Below are 14,848 nucleotides of genomic sequence, written 5' to 3' on the forward strand. Positions count from 1 at the left end.
GTGAGGCGCTCAGCACCGCCAAGCGCCGCCTCAAATGGTCCACAGGATAAAGCTGAACATTATTCTGTGGTCTGGTCCACAGAATAAAGCTGAACACTATCCTGTGGACTGGTCCACAGAATAAAGCTGAACACTATCCTGTGGACTGGTCCACAGAATAGGCACTGCGAAAAAAAAAAGTCGCTTTCTTTGTTTTTTGATGTCTAGTTGGCGCATGCGCAGTAGTGCTCGTCCACCGTTCCTGAACGTCAGGTCCGCCAGTGTAGCCGCTAAAGTTAAAGTACACTAGCACAGAACAGGTAGGATTTTTAGTACAAGCTCGACGCAGACCTTACAAAAATATAAAAAGAGCGTATTTGTCAAACAAGCTGTTCTGTCCCGCAAGATTTATCTAAAGCTAAATGCACTTTTAGCTTTCTAGTTCTCGACGAAAGTATCAACGCAATTTCACTCCACGCGGATATGTTGGGCCTGTGGCGCAACGGATAACGCGTCTGACTACGGATCAGAAGATTCCAGGTTCGAATCCTGGCAGGCTCGCTTTTTTGCATCCCAACAGACGATTTTTTAGTTGTTGCTTGCCCGCGTGTTTTAGTGAATCGCATGCGCTTTTACTCTCCGTGCCGCAAATTTTCTGTGACGCTATAATATGTAGAAATTATTGGCTGAGGTCAGAAATCCCTTGGTCGGTGCTGGATGTGCACAAGCTTGCAGCCGGCCGAATTTTTATGACGAGGAGTGCAAATTAACGGGGTAAACGAACAATCAGAATTAGCCGTTAAACGAAAGTTGAGGAAGTAGAGATTGACATGTGCGCTTAAAAACGAAAAGTCATCAACGAAAGGTCAAGGATGAGGATTTTTTGCGATAACACCAAGCTAAGTGCGTCGCTTTTCCCTGTCATTTATTTGTTGATACTTAGTCCTTTGTTTCTACGTTGAGCTGCATGGTTTTATGCACAAACTAGCCAACTAGCTGAGCAATAACTGGCTGATTGAGGAATTTCCGCAGGACCGGGTTGTGTATGCTGCGGTGAAAACAGTTACACGGAAGCGTTTGCCCGGTTTGCCTATCCAGAGAAGTTCGCTTTGTTCGCTCTAGCGAAATAAAAAAAAATATGGAGCTGCCACTGAGCGGTCTCTAATGACAAATAGAAGAGGTCTACGCTTTCCTTCACGCACGAAAACAATCGGACACACAGTAGGCAGTTCCCAAGGCCGTCACACCCTAGTCGAAGCATACAAAAAGATAAGCAGCTGTAGATTACAATTTTACACAAGCAAGGTGGAATAAGCCGTCCCTTCCTGTTACCTATGCCCTGTGGCAAAATGGCGCAAAAAAAAAAAAAATCCGCTTTCGATTCAAAGCATGGAGGAAAGATTCAAAGAGAAAAACCTTTGGCTATCATCATCATCATCTCAACCTTTCGTTTGTCCAGTTTGATTTGACCAACCGCCAAAACATAAATTGCGTTTGGTGTGTGGTTGTCTCCTAGAATATTCTAGGCACTATACTGTGGTGTAGTGTGACGTGATAATCCTCCCTATTCTGCGGAGTAGTTCCACGTTTGTAGCCTTATCATTATCCAAAAATGGATGATGACGCGTTACGCAGGGCACTGGCGAGCAGCTTGCACGCCTGCCAGGGCGTATTCGCGACAGTTGAGCAGTATGCGCTCGATGCCCGGATGCTCGCTACACAGTTTCAAGATCAGCTCGGCTCACTACATGCACTCGGTAAGCTGCTGGCATCGGCAAGACTTGAGTGGCGAAATTGACGACTGGCCGTCCGTAACCACGCACTTGCCTTTTCAGTTTCAAAACATCGGAATGACGTTGAAAACAGAAGACTCGAGGCTCGGCAGTTGGACGAAGGTATGTTGCGGCAGCCGTCTGAGACGGTCACCTTCTGCGTTGAGCTTTTTGCGTTAAACGTTGCTTTAAGCTTTGCGTTAAGGATGACCGGCGGTTTTCAGTTATTGACTGTCTTGAGGGATTAGACCAACCACCGCACTAAATTCGTTTATTACGTTGCGTCGTTTCCCCGTTAAACTGCTACTGGTAAAAAAGTATTATTGTCAGGTTACTGAAATTTGGAGCGGTCGGTCAATAATTTGTCTGATAAACTTAAGTGAACCAACATTTGCGAGGTTGCATGTCCTGGAGGACTAGCAGATAGAGTGTTGTCCATGGAGGGCGTTAACATTAGGGTTTCCACCTTTCCCTGAAGAGAAAAACGGCCCTTGGGGGTGGGAGGTTGTGGGGGGAGGGGGAGGGAGGTGCTACATATAAGGTTGAATTTGTGTTAAAAAACAGGCGTCACGTTCTTTCATTTTTGTGACATGCAGTGCCATTTATTGTAGCATTTCCCTACAGAGAAATCCACATAATGTTTGTACTGAAAGTGATTGAGATTTTGGTTATTGCTCTGAATGTGCTGCAGTGAAAAGTAACCACACTTGCTACCGCACCGGCGGCATTTCGTTATGTTGTTCCGCCCTTTGGTCCCCCTTTCATCTCGGGAATCGTGCTCAGACACGTATTTTCTTGGCACGCGTGTCTTTGCACAGCTTGTCGACACATATTTATCGTCGCAGTTGCTGCATTGATGCTCACAAAAGGCCAAAAAAGAAATACCCGCGGCACGATGGCCAAAAAACCGACCAATGTCGACCGGTTTTAGGTACAGACCAGCAACCAGCCCGCTGCCAAAAAAAAGGTCTGGTCCAAAACCAGACCTAAACCAGGTCCAAAACCAGTCCAAAACCTGACCGGTCCAAAACCGGTCAGGTGGCAACCTTAGTTATCACCGGGAGATGATTTGTATCTGAATTTGTGGACTGTGTGTTATGATGGAGAATGCTTAAGTGTATCCAGACAGAGCATCCTATTAGCTTGCTTCCTGATGTCCTGAAAAGTATTATCTTCAGGAGGAATGACATTTCAAAGGTAATAAATGAGTCTGGCGAATACATGTCAGGATGAGGTCATTAAGTCCAAACTGATCGTGGGCTGTCGCCTGGATGCACTATTACAATGCTGATGAAGAATGTGTAAAATAGCAGCAACTTCATTCTCAATCGTCAGTCTGCAAATCGCCTCGAAAACTGTCGTTACAATGTTCCTCAAAGAGAGGTATGGCCTCTTTCAGTGATATTGCTACTATCTGAATGGCCGAGGAGGATCACAAATTTTTGCATGAAAACCTTCACCAGGTTGCACATTTGGCATTTAGTTTCTTCATAAGTGCTATCACGTTGAAAGCAAAGATAAAATTTTGCCGCCCTGTTTGTATCAGTAAGGCCCTTCTTGACCTTGTTTAAGCGTACGGGTGCCAAAGAGGCAATGGCAGCTCAGCCATAGAATTTTTGGCACCTGCGTTATCATTCACTTCTGCCTGTTGGCTTTCTATGGCTGAAATATTAGACTTCCACAAACTTACCGACCCTGGCATTGCGTTACATCAGTTGGATCTGGAATTTCCTTGCCCTTGTTTGCTGAAGAACGCTTAAACCTCTGCTCTTAGATACTTTTATCAGGCGGAGCTGTCTCGTACAACTTGTTTCTGCACGGCCCCTGAGAATTGCAACAAAGTGTTGGTGGCTTTGCGCTCGTGTCCTGATGAAGTTTATTGTTTCAGTAATGCAGTGTTAATTTTTCCCAACCCCTGTGCAACATTTTCTCACGAACACGTCGATCGTCTATGCAAAACCAATTTCTGCTTTCCGTTCTTTTCCGCCACTTAATTTGTATTGTGCCCTTCACAAGTTCGCCATTTTTTTCCTCTCCGACTGGGAAAGTCATCGATTGCGGTGTCTGTCTGTATCTCATTTCAGGCGTAGATTTTCCAAGCATGCACGAACAAGTCGCTGCCAACTATTGTCCCTTTAATTGACCACACTCGTGCTGGATTATGCCCTGAACACAGTTGCTTACGCATTTTGAACACTTGATGCATCGTAAAGTAACTTTCTGTGCACTTTTGTCACCCTACAGGAGAGTAGTTTGAAAGGTGAGTGTGGCAGATTCATGTGGAAAGCGGGACAACCACCTACCACGTTGGAACATTCGATACGGAACCATTGTTCCAGTCTCATTACCTAGCTATTCGCCCCGAGATCGAACACAGTCGGCCACAGTCGAAATCATAATTTCCATCTTCATTTCTGATTCGATTATTAGATTCTAGCTGGAATCGACAGCTTCTAATTAGAAAACCTCTTAGTCTACCTAAAGACGATTATTTCCTGCTTGCGGGTTTTTTGTTTTTTTTTTTTCTAGCTGGACTGACAAATGCTAGCTGGAAGTAAATCTCAACTTAGCTAGAAATAAACTAGAAACTGAATTTCTAGCTAGAAATTCTGCCATTTCTTCTAGCATATTTCTAGCTGGAGGAAATTTCTGGTTAAGTAATCCAGCTACAGAGAGTGAGAGGGAGAGAGAAATAAACGTTTATTGGCTGAAAAGACTAGCTAGGACTTGGTCCTTGTCGGTCCGAGGTGGTAGGTCTCCTCAGTACAGGAAACCTCTGGTGGTGGCTGCCGTCTTCGCCCGGTTCACCAGATTCTCGTCTACGAGAATCCAGCTAGAAAAAAACATATTTTCACCTGGACTGTGTTGCTAATTTTACATATTATTTAAAATACGTTTCTGCAGATGCACAAGCATATTTCAGGGGGATTTCTGGGTAAAATTAAGTATTTGTGAGTTTGCGTCTGCCCTGTGGCATTTCGTGTGTCATTTTTATATCCATTTTCAAATCCCGACATGAATCACCTTGTCCAGAAACGTGTTGGTGGACCTAGGTTTAAAGGAGGAAAAATCGCGTAATATAATGCCCGTTGTTGCCCACATGTGGGGAGGGTGTGTGCCGTGATTCCCTGGATTTTTTTTTTTTTCCACAATGCTCGCTTCCAATACAATTTTGAAAAAGGCGAGCCACTATTCCTGGACAATCTCGGGCCAAAACAGGGGTTAATCAGTTTTGAAAATGTCGTCTACTCGATGAAGTAGCTGCTTTTTCACTGCTACGGAACACGATGCCTAGAGTACTTTCAATTGCAAGTAATACTGATAACCAATGTTTGGCTTTTCACGTTGCATGCGTTCTTTTCTCGCTGCGCTTGGAACGATGGCTGAACCCCCCCCCCCCCCCCCCATTAAAAAAAAAAAGCGAAATGGACAGAAAACTTTTATTTATGCCGTTTTTAACCAATCCTCAAGAATTGAATGCCAAGACAAAAACGAGGATCAGTTTACAACAACAAGCTGTTACCGGGAGCTCGTTGCGCTGTTTCGTTAGGAGAAATAAAAAGAAGCGTTTTACTACATCTGCAACAGGGCAACTTCATTTGCCATCTTTATGTTTCGTAAGCGACATTACGGAAAAATACAAACACATCTCGCTGTTCTAGGCACCTGTTAGATTTTAAAAGGAACGCAAGTGGTCAACAGTGCAGTCGTAACAGAAAATCTGTGCGCACTGTGAGGTCCCAGGAGCTTGCTTTACACGCTGTAAACCCGCTCGTCACTTTGCAAGTCTAGCTAATCATGAGATGTTGATTGTACTGCGTGCGTTAGCAATTTAATTCGCAAGGTCACTTGCGACGAAAGCATCGAATAAGTGATCCAACACCGTTATTCATCAAACCTGCCTCCAGTGTCGCTAAAATTTCATTTATCTAAAGCTGCGCGCAAAAGACCTGTTAGAACGATTGCATTTATATCTCCGTGCTGGTTAAAATTCAGTAATTTTGTGTTGCCTTTCGAACGCACAAAAAATATCGTAAGCTCTTAGAAAGAATGTCAGGGCAGTTAAGTGGTGTTACTATTTCAGGGCATCCCACAAATGCAAGAATGCATCATGCTGCTAGCGAAAGCGATTGAAAATGCTGTCGTAAACTGAATTCCAGAGATCGAGGCTTCCTGACCTGTTTTTATTTATGGTTTTATTAAAGGCTCAAAGCCATAGTCTGCAAAGATCGAGCTTGCTATGAGCCACGGCGTACAAGTTCATTGTCATTATTGCGGTCGTTCTGAGATTCCCGATGGGTCGCCGCTTGTTTGGCGTACTAGTATTAAAATCTTATTTCCGCTTCCATGCTATAAATTGAACGTTGAGGAACCGAACTACAGCATACCATTCTTGCCTGCGCCTTTCGTGCGCACATTCGGGGCGAGAAAGGAACGAAGCGCGCCCACAGTGTGCATTCCTCGGGGCCGCTCAGCGGAGCATCCACACTAGCAGCGTGACAGTGCCGCCACCTACATGTTGATCTCGCGGCGAATAGGCAGAGGAATTCTGCGAGGTAGATTGGATGTGTCGTTTTAGCCTAAATTACAATCTATCTGCAACCTGTGCACTCTTGCGCAGCAATGGAAGACATCCTCCAAGACGTGGCAAACTTAACGAGGCGTTGCCACGTGCTCCAGGAACGAAACCATGCCAGCGAGGAACGGGTAGCGGCTGTCGGCAACATGTGTGTCCAGAAGCGGGGACAGCTGGAACGCCACACTCAGGGCAAGTGGATGCAATCCTCTCTACTATGAGTTAAGAACCTCAAAGGTTGCAGAAACGACAGTGTCATTCTTTCAGCCTAGTGCTAACAAGAGATATCTCACACGTCTCATGGTGGTTGAACAACTGCTCCAAGGAAGGTACAGCAACCTATTAAAGGTGCCGAATGTTAGTCCACAAACAAAATGCTGCGTGTACTAGAAAACCGACATCGTCATGTGCAGTAAAAGCACAGCAATTGCATTTATTATGTGTTCGTAGAATTTTTAATTGCATTTTATTTTGTTTATCCCCCCCAGCATCACAGGCTTGTGCTTCAGTGCAGAAAATAGTGCCAAGCCTTGAACACTCACTGGACCTGTTTGCCAAATGGGCTGGCTTGCGGCTCATTCCGATACCAGGTGAGGATCCTGGCAGTTCGTGCAGTTGCTAGCAGGTCGCCTGTTGAACCGTCACTGGGTAAATGCGAGCGTAGCATTGGCCAGCTTACTAACTAATCTCTTCCAAGAGCAGTGTACGTGTAATTAACAAGTTGTAATTTTAACAGCAGAGCTGTTAGGCCGGGCATTGTCCGTCCGTCGCACCAGGGAAAGTGGCGAGGAGGCAAGGAGCCCATGAGCAGGCTTTGGGAGTGCATGCCTGAAGAAAAAAATGTGGTTAGGGAGTTCCCGGGAATTGAACGTGGGACCTTTAAGCCATGAAACTGGCAACCTAACCGCCAGTGGGCCGCCCCAAAGGCCTGAGGGGTACAGGGTTAGCAGCAGCGGGAAACGATAACACGTGCAGCCAATTGGAAAGAAAAAAAAACTCTTCCTGCGGTCAGGATTGAACCTGGGTCCCTTTCATTATGAAACCAGCGTCTATCCGAGTGAGCTACTATCATCGCATTGCAGGCAAACAGCATTTCCTTTGGGTTCCTAGCTGGAGCGTTGGGTTTGGACTTGTGCGCGGGTTCTAGCACGTGATAACACGGTCCACTTTGGGAGGGGTGTGAAAGCCTGCGGACGAAACGATCCGGGTCTGCCAGTCATGGAGAACTTTGAGCGGCAAGTTCAAAAATCAATGTGACGTGCAACAGCCAGGTCTCCGACGAAGGGAGAGTGGCCGCCGGCTCTGCTGCTGCTTCAGCCGTGCACCACTAGTGCGAGCTGCGCCAATTTTTTCTTCCTTGTTGGAGCGGTGAATCACAATGAGGTTCTGCAGAGTCGTGGTTTGGGCGAGATGGTACATGATTGCGAAGACAAAGAAACACTCGGAAGACACACATTGTACACTGTCTGTCTTCCCTGTGTTTCGATCTCTCGTCTTTGTGCTGCACTTTAAAAACCTCTTCAATCAAAATGAGCCTCCAGCTCTGTAGCCTGGCAACTGGATAATTCGCATATGGTTGGCCAATTCCCCACAAAGGTTGTGGGCCCAGAACAGTAGCAGCAGCCCTTGCCTTTGTTGTTCTTGGTTCCAGTTAAGTCAAGTTCTACAATTGGTGACGAGCCATTCTTCTACCTCTTGGGTTTCATAACAGGTCACATAACTTGCACATAAGCCATCAATTTCACTTCTATTTCAGTGGAGGGCTGCTGGCTGATTTGTTGCGATTCCCTCTGAGGTAACACTGTGATTTGGAATCGATTTCGATCCTTAAAAGTGTGTTGTATTTTTAGCAACCAAAACTAAAAGTGCCCAAACCCTCGTGCGCAAAATTTTGAAGCGAGTGTTGTATACTTAAAGGGGCCATGTAGCCAAAATACAAGTTCATTTTATTCGAAAGATTTAGTGTTTTCCAGTGCCCTCAGCACTTGTATGGCAGGAAGTGATGCTTTATTCATTAAGAAATTAAACAATTTAATCCAAAGTTTTCATCCTCCCATTGCATCATGTATTTCATAATGTCAACAGTGACGTATTCAGGGCAGGTTTATGAAACAAAAGTTAGTATGTTGACTAAGGCTGCCACCTACAGCAAGCACACATTTTTTGGTAGCCTGGTTACTGTATGCCATCATAGATGGCGTAATGATACCGCTGAAGGCCCACTGTCTGCACACGGTATTTTTGCCGACCGGACTTGTACCTGGCTTAGTATTATGGTTGATAGTAATTGTGTTGTAAAATGTTGCGTACAACTGGACAGGAAGGGTCATGTAAGTGGCAGTGTCGCTTATGCTAGTGTCATTCGAGCCCAATGCTCTGAATGGCAGGGTAGCGTTGGCCGGCATAGTGTGGGCCGTACACACTAGTGCTTCTATGTTTACATGTTCGTTTGTAGCTTTCCTTGTATTCCCCACAATTACTACGACCATAAAAAGAGATGCGCACTAAATTTAAGCACCAGTAGCTCATTCTGCGAGCTTATAATCCCTGTTTAATGTGTGTTGGATTTTGTAGGCCTCAGCCATTCGCAACAAACTTCCCATGTAATACGTCATAAATTCAGTGCTGAAAAGTGGCTAGGGTGTGAAGTGCCTGTTTTATACGGATTATTTGGGTGAAGTTTGCATTAAAAGTGGTGTCAGTGCTATTCTAACGAGGCAATCCTTGGAACGAACAAACACATTTTGTCTTCGTAGCCCCTTTTAAAGGGACCCAGAAAAGCCTTTTGTAAAAGTTACAAAAGGCCTGTATTGTCGCGTAGTACCAATATAGCGATGCAATGCCATTGGAATTATTGATCTACATTCAGTATTAGCTGCGCGAGAAGCAATTAAGTGCACCTCTCCACCCTTGCCGATCGATTCCTTCTCCCTCTCTGCTTCTTTCAAAGCAGCTGGAAACATTGGCAATAGCCATGTGACATCGCGACGCTCGACTTTTGTTTTCCGCTAGCTACATTCCTGCGCCTAGGCACGCGTCAATCGCTGCGGGCCCGCCTTTGCCTCGGGATCGCGCAGGAAGGAAGAAGAGCAGCCGGAAGCCGATGGCAGTGACATTGCCGGTGGCCGACAATCAGCCGAATCAGGGGAGCGCCTCGCCGTTGCGTCAGCCGCGACCGGCGTTGCATCAGCCGCGGTCGGCTCGCTGCGGCGTCGCGCTCATCGGCTGAGAAAGGCGATCTTCAAAAATTGTTTACAAATTATCCGTACAACATATGGGGCTCACACTTGGCTCAAAAATCCCCCGTTATGTGTTTTACCACCTGAATGCATTTGATTGCCACCTTCACAAAGCTCTTCTGGGTCCCTTTAAGGGGAATATGGGTGGAGGCTGGGGACTCTAGCACAATCAGTGGAAGACAAGGATCAGCTGCACCCACTGCCCCGCTTGATTGTTCCAGTGGCTAGCTGAAGGTCACACATCGGGCTCTGTAGTTTCTGATTCCCCTCCACTGTGGCTTCGGGTGTGGCTAAAGCACTTTGTTGCCTCGCAGAAAGGTCACTCCTGAAAACGACGTCACTTATTGTGAAACTTAAGAATAATTATTTGCTAATGAACGAAGCGTTCTCACCAGACAAGCTCTTTAGAGAAAAAACGAAGTTGCAAAATGCTCTGTGTGCAGGATTTCAGAACAGATGGGCTACTAGTTTAGGCAAGAGGACTTTTTTTTATGCCCCCCGCCGCCCCCCCCCCCCCCTTTTTTTTTTTTTTTTTTGAAGCAGCGAGCCAGCACACTGTAAAATTTTCCTTCTGTTGCAATATGTACCCACCTGGCTACCTAACTTCCCCCAGGTAGGCTTATGTTCAAAAAAACTCCCACCTCCCCTCGCGGGAACCCCTGTGTAGATGCGACGCATAGGCGGAGCGGCGAAGGGACCGCGTTTTATAGCGCGCATAACGTTGAGGGGACTGCGTAAGCCGGTCCCAGTCGATGACGACGTTGGCGTACTTGTAAAGCGGCGTGGACTCTAGGTGTTTGAGCCAAGCGTGGATGTTGCTTCGCCGGAGAAGGGCACAGTGGTTATATGTGCAGCGCGCCCGAAGGAGAGGAAACCACGGGAGAGAGTACTGCACATGCGCCGGCCCCAGCGCGTCTGCCGCGGCTATGACGCAACGTGCCGCGGCTATGACGCAACACAATCCAACACAATCCACTTTAATCCAATCCAAATCCAATCCAATCCAATCGAGTCCAATCCATCGCCCCTCACGAGAGAGTGTTCACTATCGGAGAGGAGAGGGGGTGAGCGGCGGAGAGCGCAGCTGGCGCGGCGAGGAGAATGGGGGAGGGGTGGACAACGCCGACAACGACGACGCCGACGCCGGAAGGACAAGGCGAGTGAATCAGATGCTCTGCATCTAAAACTAGAACAGTCAATAGGTGTCCCCATCCTCGAGTCCACCTTCCCGGAATTTTCTAAGTGCGGGGCAGTGCGCGGTCCTGTGGAGAGGGTTGTGTCAGAGTGCGGAGGGGCGAACCAGAGGTGGTGCTTTGTGCAGGGCGAGGCTACCAGATATGCCTGACCCTGCTTGACCACCGCCAGCCGCACCGCTGCTGCAGTCTCCTGCTGGGCATCGACAGCGGGAAGAGCAGCTACGTCGGTGAGTGTGTAGAGCGGTCCAACTGCTGCCTTGGTACGCGCACATGCAAGTTGAGATGTTTTACTCAACTTATGCCTGCTGCACCTAATTTTGCAAATTGTGATCAACTCCAGCTGTGGCGGAAACCTTGAAGCTTGAAGGCAGAGAGTAAGGCCCTTGTGAATGGGAATTCAGCACACCCACCGTAACACCGCCAATGACGATGGAGAACAACTTAAGTTCTAAGTACGATAACAGTGACGCCTCTCATGGCCAGAGCTCCTGAATTGAGTACTTCTTGCAGCGAGTTGCATTGGCCCAGTGCAGGCAGTAGAAAGGAGTAGCCATCTGGAAACACATAATGAATGGCGGAGAGACGGGACAAAAACAAAGTGGCCAACATCAATGATCTCACCAGAGGTGCCCGATTCCCCCAGGGAAGGCAGTGTGTGATCAGCGGCTGAGCTTGGCAATGTTCTGGCTACACCTTCTCTTCCAATGCCAGTGCGATTTCACAGCAGCGTCGTGACTAAAACAGCTGCCAGTTTTTCCCGCAATAGTGGGTGCCAAATGTTCTTTGGAAGTTAGCAGGTTACTAAAATATTTTGCCATTGAAACTGCAGTCCTTGGTCATTGGGAATTCAAATGTGCCGCCTGTATCTTATCATACACGCTCTCGCAATGTCACGAGAGCATACGTGCACCTTGGGGAGAAACATTTTGTGGGTTGCTGGGACAGGCAGTCTGTTTGCCGGCACACCCGACTATTCTTTGAGTTTTGCGTTTGTCGAAGTGTTTGGCCACACCTGTATCCCACCTCTTTCTAATTCTGCTTCCCCATGAAAGTACAAAGATTGATTTGCTTAAACAGATTTGCAAAAACAGAAACCGCTACTGGCAACTGCCTTTGTTTTCCCTCTGTCTGCCCACATCATATTGCAAAAGTGTTCCACTGATAGATGCGCCGATTGCTACCGCTAATCAGGTGACACTGGAGCAAAGTGCAGGAACATCGAAAACGAACTAAAGTGATTGGCACCACACATGTTGGTTTCTGTTCATGCCAGCCCCATGAGCAGGCCGCTAATAATCCCCAAGTAATTATACAATTATAGAATTATAGATGTCGCCATTTGCACATCCCCGGTAAAACAACGATGTGTGATGTTATTCTTTTCGTTGTTGGCCATTACAATTAGTAACGTTGCTCATTGCCTGTTCCACAGTTACAGGTGTCTCAAAGTAAAGCTTTGCTTGGTGTAATTCACTGGTGGCAGAGGTGGCTCCTCTCTCCCAAAAAATTAATAATTGCTGCAAAGCTTTGAATACTATTACATAGTTGTTTCTGTCACATAATAATCTTTTTCTACTGAAAACCAGCTGTTTGGTGCCCTAAATGATTCAATATTTTCACTTCCTACAAAGCACCGTTTTTTGCAAGCTGCAGCTGAATATCTGCTATGCTTGTGGAAAGCTTGTGTTTCTTAATGTACACAACTTCCCGGTGGCCCCTCTCCTGTGTTTCAGTTGTACTCTGGTATAACAAAAGAATGACAACAAAAGTTGCCCATGCAACACTGCAGTCGGCTGTTCAATTCACACAGCACAAAGAGCGCATTACTGGGAGTTATTTTGAACATGACACGAGTCGTTTCTGTGATTTTTTACACTCATCTGCTCATAAACTACACACTGCAGCAACAAGCTACGTGAGAAAAAGCGGGCTATGCCACGGATTAAGTGCAGTCTCCTTTCAAAACCCGCACACTTGTTGGCACCCAGGTCCGTCATTTTGGCAGAGTGATACACTTCATGAGCCATTGACGTTTTTAACTTGCACTTGAGTATAGGAGGGTGTATATTACGCTGCCAGGCCACCGACACATGATACATATCAGGCTGTTTTTCCCTGTAGCATGAACAGGGCAGCACGCTGTTATGGTGTTTTCTGCAGTGTCCGAATGCAATCCTGCCCTACCCGACCTTGACGCACTGGTGGACCAGCTGAGGCGGACCGGTAAACTGGGTCGCTTTGTGCGGAGTCTGAGACAGCGCTTCAAAAGCCTTCTGCTCGCGCAACCGACGGAGTGCGTGGCTGCTTCTCTGGAATCTCGTACTGCTGCCCAGGTTGCCACCTAGCTAAATGATTACCACGCCAGCATTGTGTTGCAACACTGCCCTGCAAGACATCTGCCATTGATTTACAGAGCAGTGTACAGTATCGTAGAGCGTTTGTAAATACTCAAATAACCATGTAACGATGTACAGGACTGTGTGTGTGCTTTGAGTTCTTCTGGCAAAGAAAAAGAGAGCTCTCAATCACAACTGCTTGACTCTTTTTACTTGATTCATTTGCAAAACAGAAGACAACACAAAAGGAGACTCGTAGGTGTGGGAAACATGACACCGCTTCAGCAATTAGAATGCTAACACCAACAGCTCCCCCCAGCCTGCTAACTAAAAGAAACGCACCCAGTTTCAGTGTGCATCACAACAGAACTGCACGCGAACACTGGCATGAAGGGTGCTGTAACGTGGTCCCAAAGATTCAGGCGGTGACAGCACACAAAGATGGTCAACAGGCACAGCTTACTTCTTTATCAAAGGACGACACAAAAGTTCCAGCTGCACTTGTAACTGACAACCAGTGTTTCACTGATCCGAGTTGTTTCTTGTATTCTATGTACAAGTTATGGAGTTTACCCTTTGCATAAAAGAGACCCCTAGGACGGCCGCTTTCAGGTTGCAAAGTTTGAACTAGACATTGTGTAGAGATCTTTTCTGTAAGCTGCTCTCCATGACATTCCAGCTGAAAGCTCAGAAAAAGCACATCACCAGTGGGTATTGCACTTTGTGCCCAAAGTCCTGACCCAGCTTTCTTCATGCAACCTGAACATCGCTTTTAAAATCCTTACTCGCGCGACAAAAGGCATTTGTGACTCCATTGAAGGTTGCTTCTCACCAGGTTGCCTCCAAGCAAGCTTTTCACTCTGAAACGGGCCTCTATTTAAACCACCACATGGTGGCACAGATGAACTGGGGAAGTGCATGTTACACATGCTATGGAAGGTATAAGCAATGGCAGGCACTGGTCTATCCACTGGTCCATCAAAGTAACTCTTCAGACATGGGATTTTCCAGCCACATGGCTAAGTAACTTCCTTCTTGCACACTTGCCACTCGTGGCAAAAAAAAAATGACCAGTGTTCCTTCTCTGTGTGTACACCCCATATTTCCTTGTGACTTGATGGCAAGCAGTCTTTTCACCGCACCTGAACCCCAAATTTAAAAGGCTTACTACAAAAGTGTTCGACAAGCTGCTTCAATTAAAATAATCAAGTCACATTTTTACTTTGAAGTGCAATTTTATTATGTTGAAGTACGACTATGTGTCAAGGGGAACACAATGTTGCCCTGATCACTGGAACTAAGACAAGTTACAACAGAGGCCTGGCTGACATCGCAAGCTTGCAAGGCCACAGCCCAGTACTCGCTGCTGTTAATACAAAAAGAAGAAACATGCAAGGCTACAAACAATGACTTAGTGGTGGGAATCCCCATCTTGGCCAAGGCCCTTGCGATGCATAAAGGATGCAGTACTCGCAAGGTATAACTTCACAGCATTTTCAAGCTGCTATAATGTGCATTCAGCACGGTACACTGCCCACTAGCTTAGTAGATGCAAGAGGACTGAAAATTGCACTTAATGGCTCGCGTTTACGACGTACTTGAACACAATTGTACAAAGCGTACAATATTCTTTGGTCCCTCAGTGGTCACACCCCAACTTTAAAACAAGGCACGCTTGTTCTCAGATGGTAATGACCAGTGCGTTATTAGGCTGTAGTACCTGCTCCATGTGCAAACAGAAGGCAACGCC

General features: G+C 46.6%; 1 protein-coding gene and 1 non-coding gene across 2 annotated transcripts; both read left to right on the plus strand.

Annotated features, from left to right (window-relative positions):
- Positions 1 to 467: 467 nt before the first annotated feature.
- Positions 468 to 540, plus strand: Trnar-acg (transfer RNA arginine (anticodon ACG)). The gene has a single exon. It is a non-coding gene; the product is annotated as a tRNA-Arg (tRNA).
- An 878-nt stretch (positions 541 to 1,418) lies between these two features.
- On the plus strand, positions 1,419 to 13,293 carry LOC144170206 (uncharacterized). The gene is made up of 6 exons (XM_077699846.1): positions 1,419 to 1,736; positions 1,815 to 1,874; positions 6,373 to 6,519; positions 6,816 to 6,917; positions 10,888 to 10,989; positions 12,923 to 13,293. The coding sequence occupies exons 1-6, from the start codon at positions 1,592 to 1,594 to the stop codon at positions 13,105 to 13,107; spliced, it is 741 nt and encodes a 246-aa protein (XP_077555972.1). The 5' UTR covers positions 1,419 to 1,591; the 3' UTR covers positions 13,108 to 13,293.
- The last annotated feature ends 1,555 nt before the right edge of the window (positions 13,294 to 14,848 follow it).

This window comes from Haemaphysalis longicornis, unplaced genomic scaffold, assembly GCF_048455015.1.
Source record: "Haemaphysalis longicornis isolate Haplotype H1 unplaced genomic scaffold, Haemaphysalis longicornis Haplotype H1 scaffold_2, whole genome shotgun sequence".
In the NCBI taxonomy this organism is placed as follows: Eukaryota; Metazoa; Arthropoda; class Arachnida; order Ixodida; family Ixodidae; genus Haemaphysalis; species Haemaphysalis longicornis.

Bases quoted from the DNA above. Each gene is read 5' to 3' on its own strand.
- LOC144170206 (XM_077699846.1), top strand. From the start codon at position 1,592: ATGGATGATGACGCGTTACGCAGGGCACTGGCGAGCAGCTTGCACGCC. The intron at 6,520-6,815 runs GCAAGTGGATGC...TATCCCCCCCAG, and splicing joins GCTGGAACGCCACACTCAGG to CATCACAGGCTTGTGCTTCA. The intron at 6,918-10,887 runs GTGAGGATCCTG...TGCTTTGTGCAG, and splicing joins GCGGCTCATTCCGATACCAG to GGCGAGGCTACCAGATATGC.